General features: G+C 36.6%; 1 protein-coding gene across 6 annotated transcripts in view; it reads right to left on the minus strand.

The window, feature by feature from the left end:
• Nucleotides 1-15,899, minus strand: part of CSMD3 (CUB and Sushi multiple domains 3) — a 1,247,213-nt gene that overhangs the window by 168,587 nt on the left and 1,062,727 nt on the right. For all 6 annotated transcript variants that reach the window (XM_053896606.1, XM_019467839.2, XM_019467838.2 and 3 more), the window contains one exon: nucleotides 1,714-1,838. In XM_053896606.1, coding sequence (XP_053752581.1) covers nucleotides 1,714-1,838 — 125 coding nt within the window. The remainder of the gene's footprint in view (nucleotides 1-1,713; nucleotides 1,839-15,899) is intronic.

Raw genomic sequence — 15,899 nt, forward strand, 5'->3', positions numbered from 1 at the left:
GATACAGAGTCCTCAGTGATTGCTATGAGTAGCTCAGAGCACTGGATGCTGAAGCCACACTGCAGGGCTCAAAAACAAAGGATGAGAACTAGACAGGAAAGGCTGGGGTTTTGATTATTGTAAGATGAGATAGAAATAGACAAGCTGACATCAATATGTGGATGCTCTAGGATAACCTTGATAAACTGACAACTATATGACAAATGTCCTATGAAGGCTCTAAAGGCATCATCTCATTTTCAGATTTTCTATACAACTTGCAACATGGGCAATTCTAAAATCCTTGTTAATTCAGGGCACCTGAGAGGTTCAGTCTGTTAAGCATCTGACTTTGGCTCAGGTCACAACCTTGCTGTTCGTGAGTTTGAGCCCCACGTCTGTCTCTGTGCTGACAGCTCAGAGCCTGGGGCCTGCTCTGGATTCTGTGTCTCCCTCTCTCTCTGCCCCTCCCCCGCTCACACTCTGTCTCTCTAGCTCTCTCAAAATTAAGTAAACATCAAAAAATTTTTTAAAATACTAAAATAAAATCCTTGTTAATTCTACCAGTGATAAGATAGGATTGATTGGTTTTCTCTGAATTTTACAAGTTGGCCATAAAATGATAGTACAGCTAGCCAGAATATAAGCATAGATCTCTTGGTCTTTCCATTTTTAATGCCTTTAAAACACTGAAAATGTATATTTCATGTTTTCTCATTGGCTAACTGACCTAACAGGTATTAGGAGTAATTTTCTGCAAAATTACAAACTCAAAAAGTTGGTTTTTTTAACTAAAAATTATACTTTTATCTATTTTCAGTTTTAATGGAGGATTTCTTGGCCACTTTCCCATAACTGATATATTTCTCAAGTTTCCAAAGGAACACCTTATGACCCAATTGGAGAAGTAATCAAGTTATTTTTATGAAATATAGATTACGTCATATTTTGTGAAGAATAATTACTTTACATGGAGTAGTCAAATATCACCAATTTATGCAAAAACAATCTCCTTGTAATATAGAGTAACTGGTCAAATTTCTCCTCCCGAAAAGTGGTTATGGTTGAGATAATATGGTACATTGTGTTACTTGTCTATAGACTAGCATCCCTTTTCTTGCTAACAAGAAAACTGGTTTTGTTCAATTAAATGAGGACTATATACTTCAGAGGAAGCTGAGCCCCATGCTTAACCTAGGTACCTAATGTTGATTTTTTAGGTCAGTGTATAGCATAGGGATGGATAGTCTTGCAGTTTTGGTCAATAGTACAGGACAGAAAGTCTACTGGAAGGATTTCTGAACGTTTTTTAGCCATTGTAAAGATAGATAGATTGAAACGTTCCATCTTGGGTATTGCCATTGCTGTTAGAGCTTTGGTAGCCATCTCAAGTTCATGAGAAAAGAAGCCTAGGAACTAAGCCAACATGCTATGAAGGCAGAGCAGAGAGGGAAAAACGTAGGTCAGTAATGATGCAACTGAACCTCCCAAATAAACAACCTCTACCACTAGATTCCATGACATCCGGAACAAACATTTTTCTTATTGCTTAGGCCTTCTTGAATTGATTTTCTGTTACCTGCAGGTGAAAGCAATAAGTACCTTTCTGCTACATTCAACCATGCCAAGGAAAAGGAGTGGCTAAGTCTTTGGAAATAACCTTCATCCCCCTTATCTTTAAAAGGATTAACTTCAAATATACAGGGAAAAGGAGAAAAATTTAAATTTCCTTACTTGAATGCCAGCTCCCTCTGGCACTGTGATCTTCCACACACAATTCAGGTTGTTGTCATAAGGCTCAGGGTAACCAGGAGACAAAATAGTCCCTTTGCGCTTTGTTAAAACTCCACCACAGGGCACTAAAAGTAAAACAATTCAAGAGAGCAAGTTAATTCTAATGCAGAGGATTAAAATAAGAGAAAAGGTCAGAGATAACATCTTAGACAGATACTACAATTGCAAACACAGCCAAATCTTATTATTTCTTAAAACTCATAAGAACAATGAAAATTAAGTCTTCCTTCCTAAAAACTTTTAAAAATGCTTAGACAACATGAATGGATAACCTTTTAATGGCATTAATCTAAAATCATATTACAATAAACTCAATGACAGCATATCATTTTTAGTATATTACTAAAAAGTACATTGGCACATTTGCATTAAAATTAAAATGTAGATAACAGAATTTGTTGAAGAATTATTTTGTATTTGTTACTTTTGTCTTCATGCATCCTTTGAGGAGTAATAGTACTTTTCAGGAGAAATGCGGATGATGATCACAATGGTATGCTAATAACATTTGTATAGAGCCTATTGTTTGCCAGAGACTCTCCTAAAGCAATTTACAGATTTTAACTCATTAAAGCCTCTCAACAATCCACTGAGATGCAAATAAATATTCTCCTCATTTTACAGGAAACAGAGTCACTAGTGATTAAATAACTTGTCCAAGATCACAGAGCTGGTAAGAGGAGAAGGTGAGATTTGAACACCAGTAGTTTGGCTCCAGAGTCCATGCTCTTGAGTAGAAAAAAGAGACTTGGTATGGTGCCAGTCTGGTAATTGCTAGTACAGCACTACAAAAATGAGTAAGTACGTAGGTCTGTTCTGAAGTCAATAAAGGCCTCTACCGCTTTTTAAAAGTACTAACCTTAAAGGAAAATTCTCATACCCCTAGTACTGGCAGCTTGGTTTTGGGCATGACCTAACTTACAATTTTAAATATGTGTGATGCTGGACATGTTCCTTAAACTCTCTGAAACTCAGATACCTTGTCTGTGAAATGATAATGCAATGGTTTAAAAAGAGCTTTTGTGAAAAATATACAGATAGGATAATGTATACAAAGAAGCTACCACATTGCTTGGAACACAGCGAGAGGTCAATAAATTGTATGTCATTTTACTATTTCCTTCTACAACTATTGTTATTTCAGATACCACTGGCACTATGGTCCTCGGGTATTCGTTGTAGTCTGGTTATAGTCATAAGGTATCAGGATATGTCCTTCATAATATTTTTTAAGTTAATAAGTTTTCTGCCACTTCTTAATGCAAAAGCTTAATGCAAAAACCAAGGGCAATTGCCCAAAGGAGCTACAAACATTTTTAATAGTGTAAACACGTATCTTTAAAGAAAGTCATTTTGTTGTATTTTCCTATAAATTTGTGTTAACGGGTTAAATATTAATTCAGGTTAAGTTGGTCAGAAAAAAATTTAGCTCCTTTAAATTTTTTTTTTTTTAACGTTTTTATTTATTTTTGAGACAGAGAGAGACAGAGCATGAATGGGGGAGGGTCAGAGAGAGGGAGACACAGAATCTGAAACATGCTCCGGGCTCTGAGCTGTCAGCCCAGGGGCCCGATGCGGGGCTCGAACTCACGGACCGTGAGATCATGACCTGAGCCGAAGTCGGACACTCAACCGACTGAGCCACCCAGGCGCCCCAAATTTAGCTCCTTTATAAAGAAAATCAACAGTTTTAGATAACTTGAGAATTAATGTGCCAGGAGTGGAAGAAGAATTCTAGAATAGAGCTTCACCCCAAAAAGATTATAAATAAGTGATTGATGAAGTGCTGATTCTGAGTTGAAAGCAAATGTAGATGCCCTTCCTCTCCATGGTCACTGTCCTATCTCACTTGCACGTTTTTCTAGTTGCTACATTAATCATATCAATGGACCTCCATTGATATGGGTGTATTATCCATGTACTTTGTCTCCATATTATTGCTAAAATGACCTTTTTAAAATTAAAATTTGCTCATCTTATTTCCCTGATGAAAGTCCTTCAAAAATCTCCCCATTTCCTTCATTCCACAGATAAATACAGTTAATTTTTTAATCTCTAACTACATCTCCAGGCTTGTATGTACCCATGATTTCCCAATATTTCACCATCCCAAACCCTCTTCCCAGTTCAGGCTACTAAACTGATATACTCTCTTAATGCTGTGAGTTGCTACATCCTTCTCCCCCATAGCTAACACTACCATCCATGGTCATTTAATGATGATAGTACCTCTTGACCTCTTTGCTGACTCCCTTATCTGTTAAGTGTCCCATAGTTTTCTATAGCACCAAGTTCTTTCCTATGCAGTTCTATCACAGATAGCTCGTATTATGTTTTCATATTCTTTTTATACATTAGTCTCTTCTAATAGACTGAAGTCTGCGAAGAGGAAGCAATCAACTTTTTGTCTGGTACTCTGCTCCCTGTGGTGCCAAGATTCTAACTCATCTACCCTTTGCATTCTGAGGTTTCCTTCTCTGCTGCTATAGTGATAAGTCCTCTTTTCCTTACTTTCCAGTCTGTCCTCCATTCATTTCATCAGGGTTTTGTCTTTATTGGAATGACTATGTCAAAGTCACCATAATAGTCTTGTTGCAATGTGATATGCAATTCTTAATTTGCATTTTACTCAACCTATGAATAATTGTCTCCTCTTGTTAATCACTTTGTCCACTTTGAGCCTTTCTTTGCTTAGCCATCCAGACACCACACTGTCTTGCTTTTCTCTATGCCACTGGTTATACTCATAATCTTCCTTCCTCCCTCCCTCCCTCCCTTCCTTCCTTCCTTTTCTTTCTCTCCTAGTATTGGTGGTATAGTGGTGAGCATAGCTGCCTTCTTTACTTTCTCTTTTCTTTCTTTCTTTCTTTCTTTCTTTCTTTCTTTCTTTCTTTCTTTCTTTCTTTCTTTCTTGCCTTTCTCTTAGTATCTCATCCTCTTTCTCTGATCCTTTAAATGTTGTAACATTCTGTGACCCATGCCATCTTCTCTTTTCTAACCATCACCCCTCTATAAGGGCATCTATTTCCATGTCATTGATACAGTATGACTACAAAATATTTATCTCTAATTCTGACTGTGGCTCAGAATCCTGAAATAATATGCCTAATAAGCATCTCAAAACTACTATGTCTAGGGGCACCTGGGTGGCTCAGATGGTGAAGCATCTGACTTTGGCTCAGGTCTTGATCTCACCATTCATGAGTTTGACCCCTGCATCAGGCTCTGTGCTGACAGCTCAGACCCTGGAGCCTGCTTCAGATTCTGTGTCTCTCTGCCCCTCTCCCATTCATGCTCTGTCTCTCTGTCTCTCAAAAAATAAATAAATATTAAAAAAATTTTTTTTAAACCAATATGTCTAAAACAATACTTTTTAAAATTTCCTCCATCTATACCATTCTCCACCTCAGTAAATGTCACTACCATTCACCTAGTTCTGGGCCAAAACTGTAGGACTCATTCATCTTAATTTCTCTTTCTTATATTCAAGTTCACAATTACATCTACATCCGATCTATCAGTAAACTTTCTCGGCTCCATTTAAAAAATGTACCATGAGGCTTACCAGTTCTCATCATGGACCATGACCTTCCTATTGAAATTACCATTACTTTTCCTATCCACTATTACACTAGCCTTCTATTCAGTCTTTTTTCTTCAAGCCCACCTGCTGGAAGCCCAAGCTACCCAGCCTGAGTGGCAAGGCCCGGGCTGTGGACGGATTGGTGACTGCAGGGCGGCCTGCCAACAGTGAAGCTTCTTGTACTCCCGCTTTTAGGTAATTTGGCCTTAAAAGTACCCGGGGTATTGTCTGTTGGGGAATTGCCCTCGGCAGGCCCCCTGGGAAAAGAACCATTAGGGAAGAAAATAAGGTTCCACAAGGAATTGTGCAGTCTTAAGTTTAGCCCTTGCCATCCCCTAAGGAGACTCCTCTACTTACAGGAAGGATAGCCTCATACCTTTGCCAGCAAAGAGGGCCTGTATAGGAGAGACAAATGGATTTGAAAGCCCCACTCCAGAAACTAAGGAGTGTATCTCTGGGCACAGGTGACTTCAACCCCTAGGCCCACCTGGCCCCCCAGAGGCATTCCAGATGATAACTGAACCTAGTCGGTTAAGCTACAGAATGGTTCGTTGGCTCCTAGGTGCATTGTCTCTCTGAGAATGTATGAGGCATGGGTTTCTAAGGCCTTTTCAGCCCCTTTCTGGCACCTCGGACTGAGGCAAACACATTGTTCTTTTGGCCTCATGTGGTTAGGAGGTCATGTCCCCGTAACTGTTCCACTTAAGGTGTTGAGAAGTGGAAGGCCTTTCACGAGAACAGCAAAGTAAATGCTTTGCAGATTATAGATAAACGCAGATGCATAATGGAATAATGTAAGAAATTAATCTATAATCAAAGGGTATGCGGGAAAGTTAGGGGAAAACCACCATGTTATTTCTTAAAGGTCGTTTATACATAAGAACATTTTCAAAATTAGATAATGTTAGAAAAACATAGATGACGTAAGCTACAAGGAAATCACTAGCATATATAATGCCACGTTTGCTACAATAAATCGGCCAGTTCAACACACTGCTGTTGTCTGTGTCCATTTTTATTTTAGTTTTTTACTTTAGCTTTTTATTGTAGTTTTCTGTTTTTATTTTTATTTTTGTTTTGTTTTATTTTCACTTTTTCGCTGACGCCGTTCATCCTTCGGGACCCCCTGGACCTGCTGGAGCTGGACTCCGGCACCCACCCCTCTTTACTTAGCCGCAGTGATTTTTTAGAAACTAAGACCGCCTCATTCCCTAGCTCAATGAATTCCCTCTCTGCTTTGAGAAATGTCAAACTCCCCACAGCCTTTGAGGCTCTGTATGACTTGGCCTCTGCTTTGCCTCCACAAGACTCTTCTTCTGGCATGCTTGCCATCATTCACGCTGGTCCAGGCACCTGGGATTCTCACTGTGGCTTGAACAGGTCAAGATCTGTTCCTGCCTCACAGTCTATATAGTTGTTTACCACGCAGACTTGTATAACCCCACTCCATTCATCTCGTTTGGATATAAGACAGCAGCATGCCCTGGATGTTTTCTTCTGACCTCCAGCCCTTTCCTTACTTTTCCCCACGGTACTTAGCGCTGTCTGAAAGAAGAGAACGCATTCACTGATGTGTTGCTCTAGCACCCTCCACTAAAATGTAAACCCCACTCTCATCTTCTTATTCAAAGTGAGAATAGAGACTGACAATTAGTAAGCACTGACTACATGCTCCTTGAATAAACTGTTGATTGGCTGGTTGTATATCTGTGTATATACTGTGGTTACAGGTCCCTCTTTGCCATTCCTGCATTATTCCTTTCTCTCAGTATTTCCCTAAATAAGTCACATATAGCGATATAAATTTTCATATAATAATATAAAAAATACTATGAAAATATCCCCAGATATGCATTACTACATATTTTACTACATATTTTATAAAGTTTCAATTCCCACATATATTACTTAACCTAACATTTGTTTTCTATTTTAAAAAGATACACAATGGAATATTACGTGGCAATGAGAAAGAATGAAATATGGCCTTTTGTAGCAACATGGATGGAACTGGAGAGTGTTATGCTAAGTGAAATAAGCCATACAGAGAAAGACAGATACCATATGGTTTCGCTCTTATGTGGATCCTGAGAAACTTAACAGAAACCCATGGGGGAGGGGAAGGAAAAAAAAGAAAAAAGAGGTTAGAGCTGAAGAGAGCCAAAGCATAAGAGACTCTTAAAAACTGAGAACAAACTGAGGGTTGATGGGGGGTGGGAGGGCGGGGAGGGTGGGTGATGGGTATTGAGGAGGGCACCTTTTGGGATGAGCACTGGGTGTTGTATGGAAACCAATTTGACAATAAACTTCATATATTGAAAAAAAATATATATACTATAAATTTCCCTACGGATTAGTATTATACACTATAACATGGATTAAAACGGGTTTCAGACAAGCATCCTGGGTTCTGCTTTTATCCTTATCCTGGTTTCACTTCTAAACCATAGAGGTTTAACTCTCTATAAAAGATAAATACTAATCTTATCTACCTCCTGGTGTTGCTATCAGCATTACAAAAATTAAAAAAGAAAATGCTTAGGGGCTCCTGGGTGGCTCAGTCAGGTGGTCTGTCCAACACTTGATTTTGGCTCAATCATAAATAATCTCTTGGTTTGTGAGTTGAGCCCCACCCGGGGCTCTGTGATTCTTTCTCCCTCTTTCTCTCTGCCCCTTCCCTGAGCTCTCACTCAATAAGTAAATAAATAAATAAATGAATGAATAAATATTTAAAAATGCTTTATAGTGCTTCTTAAAATGCTAATTACTATTTATTACTATTTTGAATAACTGCTTCAGGGATGAATGGATGGATGAATAAATGAATCAGTGACTGTGGTTTCAGATCCTGTATTTATTTCCTCATCAATTTCTCTCCTGCTCCAAGAAAAGACAATATAAACAGGTGTTGCCATGGAGCTAATACAAGTAAAAGTAGTTTTTTTCTGGGTTTCTAAAGGTCTTCAGGGGAAAAAAAAAAAAAAAAAAAACCAGCAGATAAAGGTGATGGGATAAGCAGCTAATTAAAGATTTTTTGCCCAAGGGCAGTACATGGCGGGTTCAGGGGCTTTTCAAGAGACCTCCCACTAACAAAAGTACTTATGCCTAAAGCCATATATTGTTAAAGCTATTAGTGGCTGCAGGGGGTTATTTGAATCACAGTCTCAGAGGGAGGAGAGGTTGGATTTTCAGGAGAATGATTAATTTTAAGAAATTGGAAGTATAACAAGGTCATATTTGGAAGATAAAAACTCAGTCTTCAGCATATTTTTAGTTTTACATTTATTCCAAGGCTCATGTTCTTATCAAAATATGATTGTAGTTTATTATAATTTGCCTAAGGATGACTTGATGTGACAGATTTGTGCAAGATTACTAAATATCCTTTATATAGTGGTTATTTAAATTTGTGGACTCTCTACCTTAGTATTTGACCATGTTAACTATAAGCACAATTCACATATCATGACTAATGGGGCTGCTTTCCAATCAACAGTTTAATTTCAGTATGTCGGTTTTTGCAAAATTACTGAACATTTTATTGTGTTTTACTACAACAAAAAAAATGAAGTGTTGATAACAATAGTAAGAACAGTGAAACTGAAATAATACAGTTGACATGAAAATCATTAGGAATGTAGAAAGCTGCTTTCTTTTGGTTCAAATGGATGCTCAATTGGCTTAACCTGTTAACAGAGCATTCATTTGAACAGTAGAGGAAATACAATCACCAAATCCTGTAAGTAGACTGTCGAAGATTATATTTAAACTGTAGAGTATAGAGAATTTGTTCTCCCCCAGAATAAAACTACCCATATAATATGTAAATGTATTGTTTGTGTTTTACCTATGTCTCTTTCCTAATTATCCAGAAAGATAGTTAGAAGAGTTTTAAACTTCCCGTGGCTTGTAAAATCTAAGCAAGCAAAGTGAGCCAGAGCATCACCATCTGGTAAAAGTCTGAAATTAAAAATACATGGGCCCTGGACTTGGGAAATGGACGGGTTGTTTGACCTCTGCAAGGATTCAGAAAATTATCACAGCTAATTGTTAAAACTCATTCATCGAGCAAATGTTTAGTGAACACCTATTATGTGCCAAACGTTTCTTGAACACCTATTGGGTCTTCTTTTGGTGGAACATAAAAACAATATATTGTCAGGGGAGAGAAGGGCAAAAAAGATTATAAAACTAAAAACAAAACAAAACAAAACAAAAAACAAATAAAGAAAACCCCAAATTACATATAATAGATGGGCAGTTGCCATTAAAGAAAAGCAGGATAAAGATATAGAATAAATGGAGAATGGTGGCAGAAAATTACTTAAGATAGGCTGTCTGAGGAAGATTATCAGGTTGAATGAAATGGTGTAGTAAGCCTAAAAACTACCTTGGGGATATATGTTCCAGGCAGAAAAAATAGAAAGTTCAAAGGCATTGAGGCAGTTAATATTTTATCTATGAAGAAATATTGAAAATGAGCTAAAATTAAAAATAATACTTTGATATTAACCTAAGAAACTGTGTGTTTGGCTCTCGTATTTGAGTATTTAAGATGTCAAAACTTTCCTTTTATTAATACTTATGAAATAATTATTTGTATTCAGAACATTTTTGAAGCTAAAAATATTTACAGTTAAAAATAGAAATACAAGTGGGATGCTTGGGTAGCTCAGTCCGTTGAGCTTCCAACTCAATTTCCGCTCAGGTCATGACCTCACGGTTCATGAGTTCCAGCCCCATGTTGGGTTCTGTGCTGACAATGTGGATCCTGTTTAGAATTCTCTCTCTCCTCCTCTCTGCTCCTCTTCTGCTCACACTCTCTCTAGATCTCTCAAAATAAATAAATAAGCATTTTTTAAAAGTAAAAAAAAAAGAAAAGAAATACAAGTATATTTTCATTTATGTACAGGTTAGCAGTTGGACCAAATGGTAGAACCTAAACTGAGTTATCATCTGAGTGTCATTATGAATCAGCGCCTCTCCATTTCTAGTCTCACACAGATGCCATATGCCCTTCAGTTATATATTCAGTTTTCTGGATTTCACTTGTTCTACAGGCTGTGCATTATTTCTCCAATGGCATAGGTGATACATCCTTTTCATGTGAACTTAGCAGAAAACAAGTTGTCTTATTCAATTTTCCATCACTAGGTATACACTTTCAAACCAATTCAAGATGAAAAGTAGTCTGTTCTCTGTTCAGACTCTCCATACACAGAGTGACAGGTTTCTCAAAAAGGCCAGGGAACCCCCTACAGATAGGTGGACTTCTGACAGAGAGACTGTAATGGCTCCTAACTACTTCAGCTTTTGCTCTCAAAGTATAAAGTGAGGCTGAATTCAGACAGGTTGGGGACAGTTTACTAACATTTACCCCTGAAGCTGAATGTCAACCATGGACTAGGGTCTGGTCTGAAAGTCTTTTATAGGCTTTAGTGCCTGGTAGGACTGCTTGTCCTTGCTGAAATGACCACAGTGGAATAGCATCATCCTCCTTCCATTTACGTGGATTTTTGTTTCTGATGGCAAAAACACTGGGATTAACCACCTGATTTATACATGTGGCATATGAAAAAGCTTTGTAATACTCCTGAAACTCAATATTGCACTATATGTTAACGGAATGGAATTTAACTAAAAACTCAAAACAAACAAACAAAATACACTAACATCTTCTTTCATTAAGATAAAAAAAAAGCTTTGTAATAATCATATAGAATAGGGATTTTCTTCTGTTTTGTTTATTTATTTATGTATTTATTTATTTAATTTTTTTAATGTTCATTTATTTTTGAGAGTGAGAGAGTATGTGAGCAGGAGAGGGGCAGAGAGAGGGGGAGACACAGAATCTGAAGCAAGCTCCAGGCTCTGAGCTACCAGCACACAGCTGGGCGCAAGGCTTGAACTCATGAACTGTGAGATCATGACCTGAGCTGAAGTCCGACACTTAACCAAATGAGCCACCCAGGCACCCCAGGTTTTTTCTGTTTTAAACAAAAATGATTTATGTTTAGGGTTTAGAGTTCTTATTCTCTGTATCCTACTTTATATTATTTTTCTCTCATTTCCCTTTCTTATTCCTAAAATCTTCTTTCATTTTTCTTGTTTTACTCCTTTTTTTAATGTTTATTTATTTTTGAGAGAGAAAGCACACAAGCGGGGGAGAGGCAGAGAGGGAGAGGGGGGGCAGAGGATCCAAAGCAGGCTCTGTGCTGACAGCAGAGAGCCCAATGTGGGGCTCAAACTCACGAACTGCAAGATCATGACTAGAGACAAAGTTGGAAGCTTAACCAACTGAGTCACCAAGGCACCCCTTGTTTTACTCATTTTTTAATGTCTTTTTATAGTTTTATTCTTCTAACCCTGTCTCACTTTCATAAATTTCTTCGGATAATGAAGTTTTTTTTTTTACTTTCCAAAATCAGAAGAAAAGTCTGAATGCAAATCTTGGTTAAATATGTATACTCAAGGACAATTAGAATTGTAGTAATCGCTGTTTAACTTTTAACTTTATTTTAATTTTATACCCCTGCAAACAATGAGAACAAACCAAATCATGAACATACGCCTATTGTTTAAAGTCTCTTTCTTTTCAACCATTTGTCCTTAAATGTGCCAGTTGGTGGAAAGAAATTTCAATCTCCCCCAAAAACAGATTTTAATAAATAATAACTATTATACCCCAAGAAAATTGCCATTATATTTCATCCAATGTCTTTCTTAAAAATGTTAAGTGCAAAAAAATATGTTGTATTCAGGGACTGTAAATTAATAGAATTGGAAAGGATGATAAGGGTCCATATTTTTAGCTTTTTAAAAAAAGATGCCAACATCTTCTGTGAAAGATAATTTTAACATTTTATTAACTTTAAAGTGCTATTGAAACAACATATCAACAAATTAAAAGCAAAGATATTAAGCCTTTTGTCATCACTGAATGTAAATTCTATATTCTAGAACCAATATCTTCAGAATTAAAGTCTTCTCTCTTGATTCTATAATGGAAGATTTAGCAACAACAAAAAACAACTTAGTCATTCAGTACTTACCAGGTTCCAAGAACTATGCCAAATCATTTAATAATCACAATAAACCTATGAGGAAATCCTCTTAGTTTCCTGCTTCATCTATATGGCAGTTGAGAACCAGAAAGTTTGTAAAATTCCCAGGGTCATATAGTAACTCACCACATCTCAGTGCTGAGGTCACAGCAGAAGACTTTACCCAAGACTTAATTAACTCTTATGCTAAACTACAGTTTGGAGCTATGCAGGATTTTATTCAGTTTTACATGACTCTTTATGACTTTTCCCCATTAATGAGGACATTAGTGTGATAAATATACAAATAGGATCTTTAAGAGGTAATTTATAGATTTACACTTCAGTACTTTGCATATGTAGGTTTTCCCAACACTCAAACTAGAGGAAGAGATGGATTTTTTTTGAATGATATTTAAAGATTAATGAGCTAGTTTATGAGTTTCCAGATGTCATTATATCACTCTAGTTTTATAATAGATGATTCTCTTCAAGGAGTTTTCATCATGTATATGAAACTAAAGAAGACAGCTACTTACCTAGCTGTCTTCTATTATATGGTATTGATATTTTCTATTGATACATAAATAAACTAAAAGTGACACAAATTATATAAAAAAATACTGGGAAAAGTGAGATAGAAATAACGACTGATTTTCTATATGTATAGAGAAATATTTAAAAATCCATCGTGAGGCTGAAGAGATTTATTATTATCATGTGTCTGTCTTCAATTATTAAACTGATTTAAAGCAATGTAATTTCCGATTTATGCATACTGCATGACTAATTTTAGTATAGACATAGAGGAACATTTCTCTCAGCTCATGGTCCTTTAATTTAGGATAATTTATTTATTACTATTTTATAAGAGTATGAAGTCGACGTATATTGTGGCTCAAAAGGAGAAACATTATCTGTTTTGTCTTTATGAGAGCATAAAAGTAGAGAAAGGGGAAAATCTGTTAGTACCATTAACACAAGCTCCATGCTAGATAAAAGGAGGAGGCATATTAACTCCAAATGAGTTGTTTTCCTGTACCATTGATTTTCAAAAACATATTTCAATAGGGTAAGAAATCTCACATTATAAATAAAATGTAGATATCACATTAGGAAAGCTTAGCTTATAAATCAAAACCTATAGAGAAGCAGTCTTCTGTCATTTAGGTTGACGTTTAGAGTCAGAGAAACTGAGTTTCTGCCTCTACTCCACCACTTACTATATGTTCTGTCAGTTTAAAAATAACTACTTTAGGGGGAGAGCCTGGGTGGCTCAGTCAGTTAAGCATTGATTCTTGGTTTTGGCTCAGGTCATGATCTCACATTTCCATAGGATCGGGCTCAGTGCTCACAGCACAGAGCCTGCTTCGTATTTTCTCTCTCCCACTCTCTCTGCCCCCTCCCTGTCCCGTGCTCTTTCTCTCTCTCTCTCAAAATAAATATAAAAAAAATAAATAAAAATAACTTTCACCTAAGACTCAGTTTATTCAATCATAAATTCTGAAAGTAACTTTTCAATTGGTTTGCTGTGAGGATTAAATTGAATATGTATTTAAACTACTCAGTATGAAACCTGGCAAATAAAAAGCATTAAGAAATTGGTAATCATATCAGCAAATGGCACTGTGAAAACTGGACAGCAACATGCAGAAGTATGAAACTGGACCACTTTCTTATACCATACACAAAAATAAATTCAAAATGGATGAAAGACCTAAATGTGAGACAGGAAACCATCAAAATCCTATAGGAGAAAACAGGCAGCAAGCTCTTTGATCTCAGCTGCAGCTATTTCTTACTTGACATGTTTCTGGGGGCAACGGAAATAAAAAGCAAACATGAACTATTGGGACCTCATCAAGATAAAAAGCTTCTGCACTGGAAAGGAAACAGTCAACAAAACTAAAAGGCAACCGATGGAATGGGAGAAGATATTTCCAAATGACATATTGATAAAAGGGTTACTATCCAAAATCTATAAAGAACTTACCAAACTCACCACCTAAAAAACAAATAATCCAGTGAAGAAATGGGTAGAAGACATGAATAGACATTTTTCCAAAGAAGACATCCAGATGGCCAACAGGCACATGAAAAGATGCTCAATATCACTCATCATCAGGGAAATACAAATCAAAACCACAATGACTTACCACCTCACATGGGTCTGAATGGCTAACACTAACAACTCAGAAAAGAACAGATGTTGGTGAGGATGCTGGGAAAGAGGAACACTTTTGCATTCATGGTGGGAATGCAAACTGGTACAGCCACTCTGGAAAACAGTATGGAGGTTCCTCCAAAAATTAAAAAAAGAATCACCCTGTGACCCAGCAATTGCACTATGAAGTATTCATCCAAAGGATACAAAAATGCTGATTTGACGAGGGCACAAGTACCGTAACTTTTATGGCAGTGCTATCAACAATAGTCAAATTATTGAGGAAGCCCAAATGCCCATCGACTGATGAATGGATAAAGAAGATGTGGTATAAGTTCGAGCCCTGCGTCGGGCTCTGTGCTGACAGCTCAGAGCCTGGAGCCTGTTTCGGATTCTGTGTCTCCCTCTCTCTCTGAATCTCCCCCATTCATGCTCTGTCTCTCTCTGTCTCAAAAATAAAAAAAATAAACGTTAAAAAAAAAATTTAAAAAGAAGATGTGGTATATATACACAATGGAATACTATTCGGGAATGAAAAAGAATTAAATGTTGCCATTTACAACAACGTGGATAGAACTGGAGGGTATAATGTCAAGGTAAATAAGTCAGGCAGAGAAAGACAGATATCATATGATTTCACTTATATGTTGAATTTGAGACATATAACAGATGAACATAGGGGAAGGGAATGAAAAATAACATAAAACAAAGATGGAGGCAAACCATAAGAGATTCTTAAATACAGAGAACAAACTGAAGGTTGCTGGAGGGGAGGCGGGTAAGGGGAATGGGTTAAATGGGTGACGGGCATTAAGGAGGGCACTTTTGGGGATGAACACTGGGTGTCACATATAAGAGATGAATCACTGGGTTAACTAACCTGAACTAAAAAAATAAAATAAAATAAAATAAAAAATAAATAAAACTAGATACATGTAATTTCATTTTCAGGTATCATAAGATATGTTATTAAAATATATTTTACATATTTATAAGTGTATATGTGTTATATGCATGTTATATGTGTGCATATACACTCTCGTCACATTCTGTGAACAATTGGAACTGAGATTATTAAAATAAAAACAAAATTGTGCTTATCTCTTATTTTTAAAAAACTGTCCCTCTTATTTTCTAGATCCAGTGAAGAAATGGGTAGAAGACATGAATAGACATTTTTCCAATGCCAATAAAACTTTAACAAGAAAGAATTCAACTCATGAGAACTATTTCTTAACTTGTGATTATGTATTACCATCCTTCATTTAATGTAATACTATGTAACCAAAGAAAATAATTTCCAGATATGCTCTTGGGACAGAGAATAAATAAACTT

Source organism: Panthera pardus, unplaced genomic scaffold (genome assembly GCF_024362965.1).
Source record: "Panthera pardus isolate Hobbes unplaced genomic scaffold, ASM2436296v1 HiC_scaffold_7, whole genome shotgun sequence".
Lineage (NCBI taxonomy): Eukaryota > Metazoa > Chordata > Mammalia > Carnivora > Felidae > Panthera > Panthera pardus.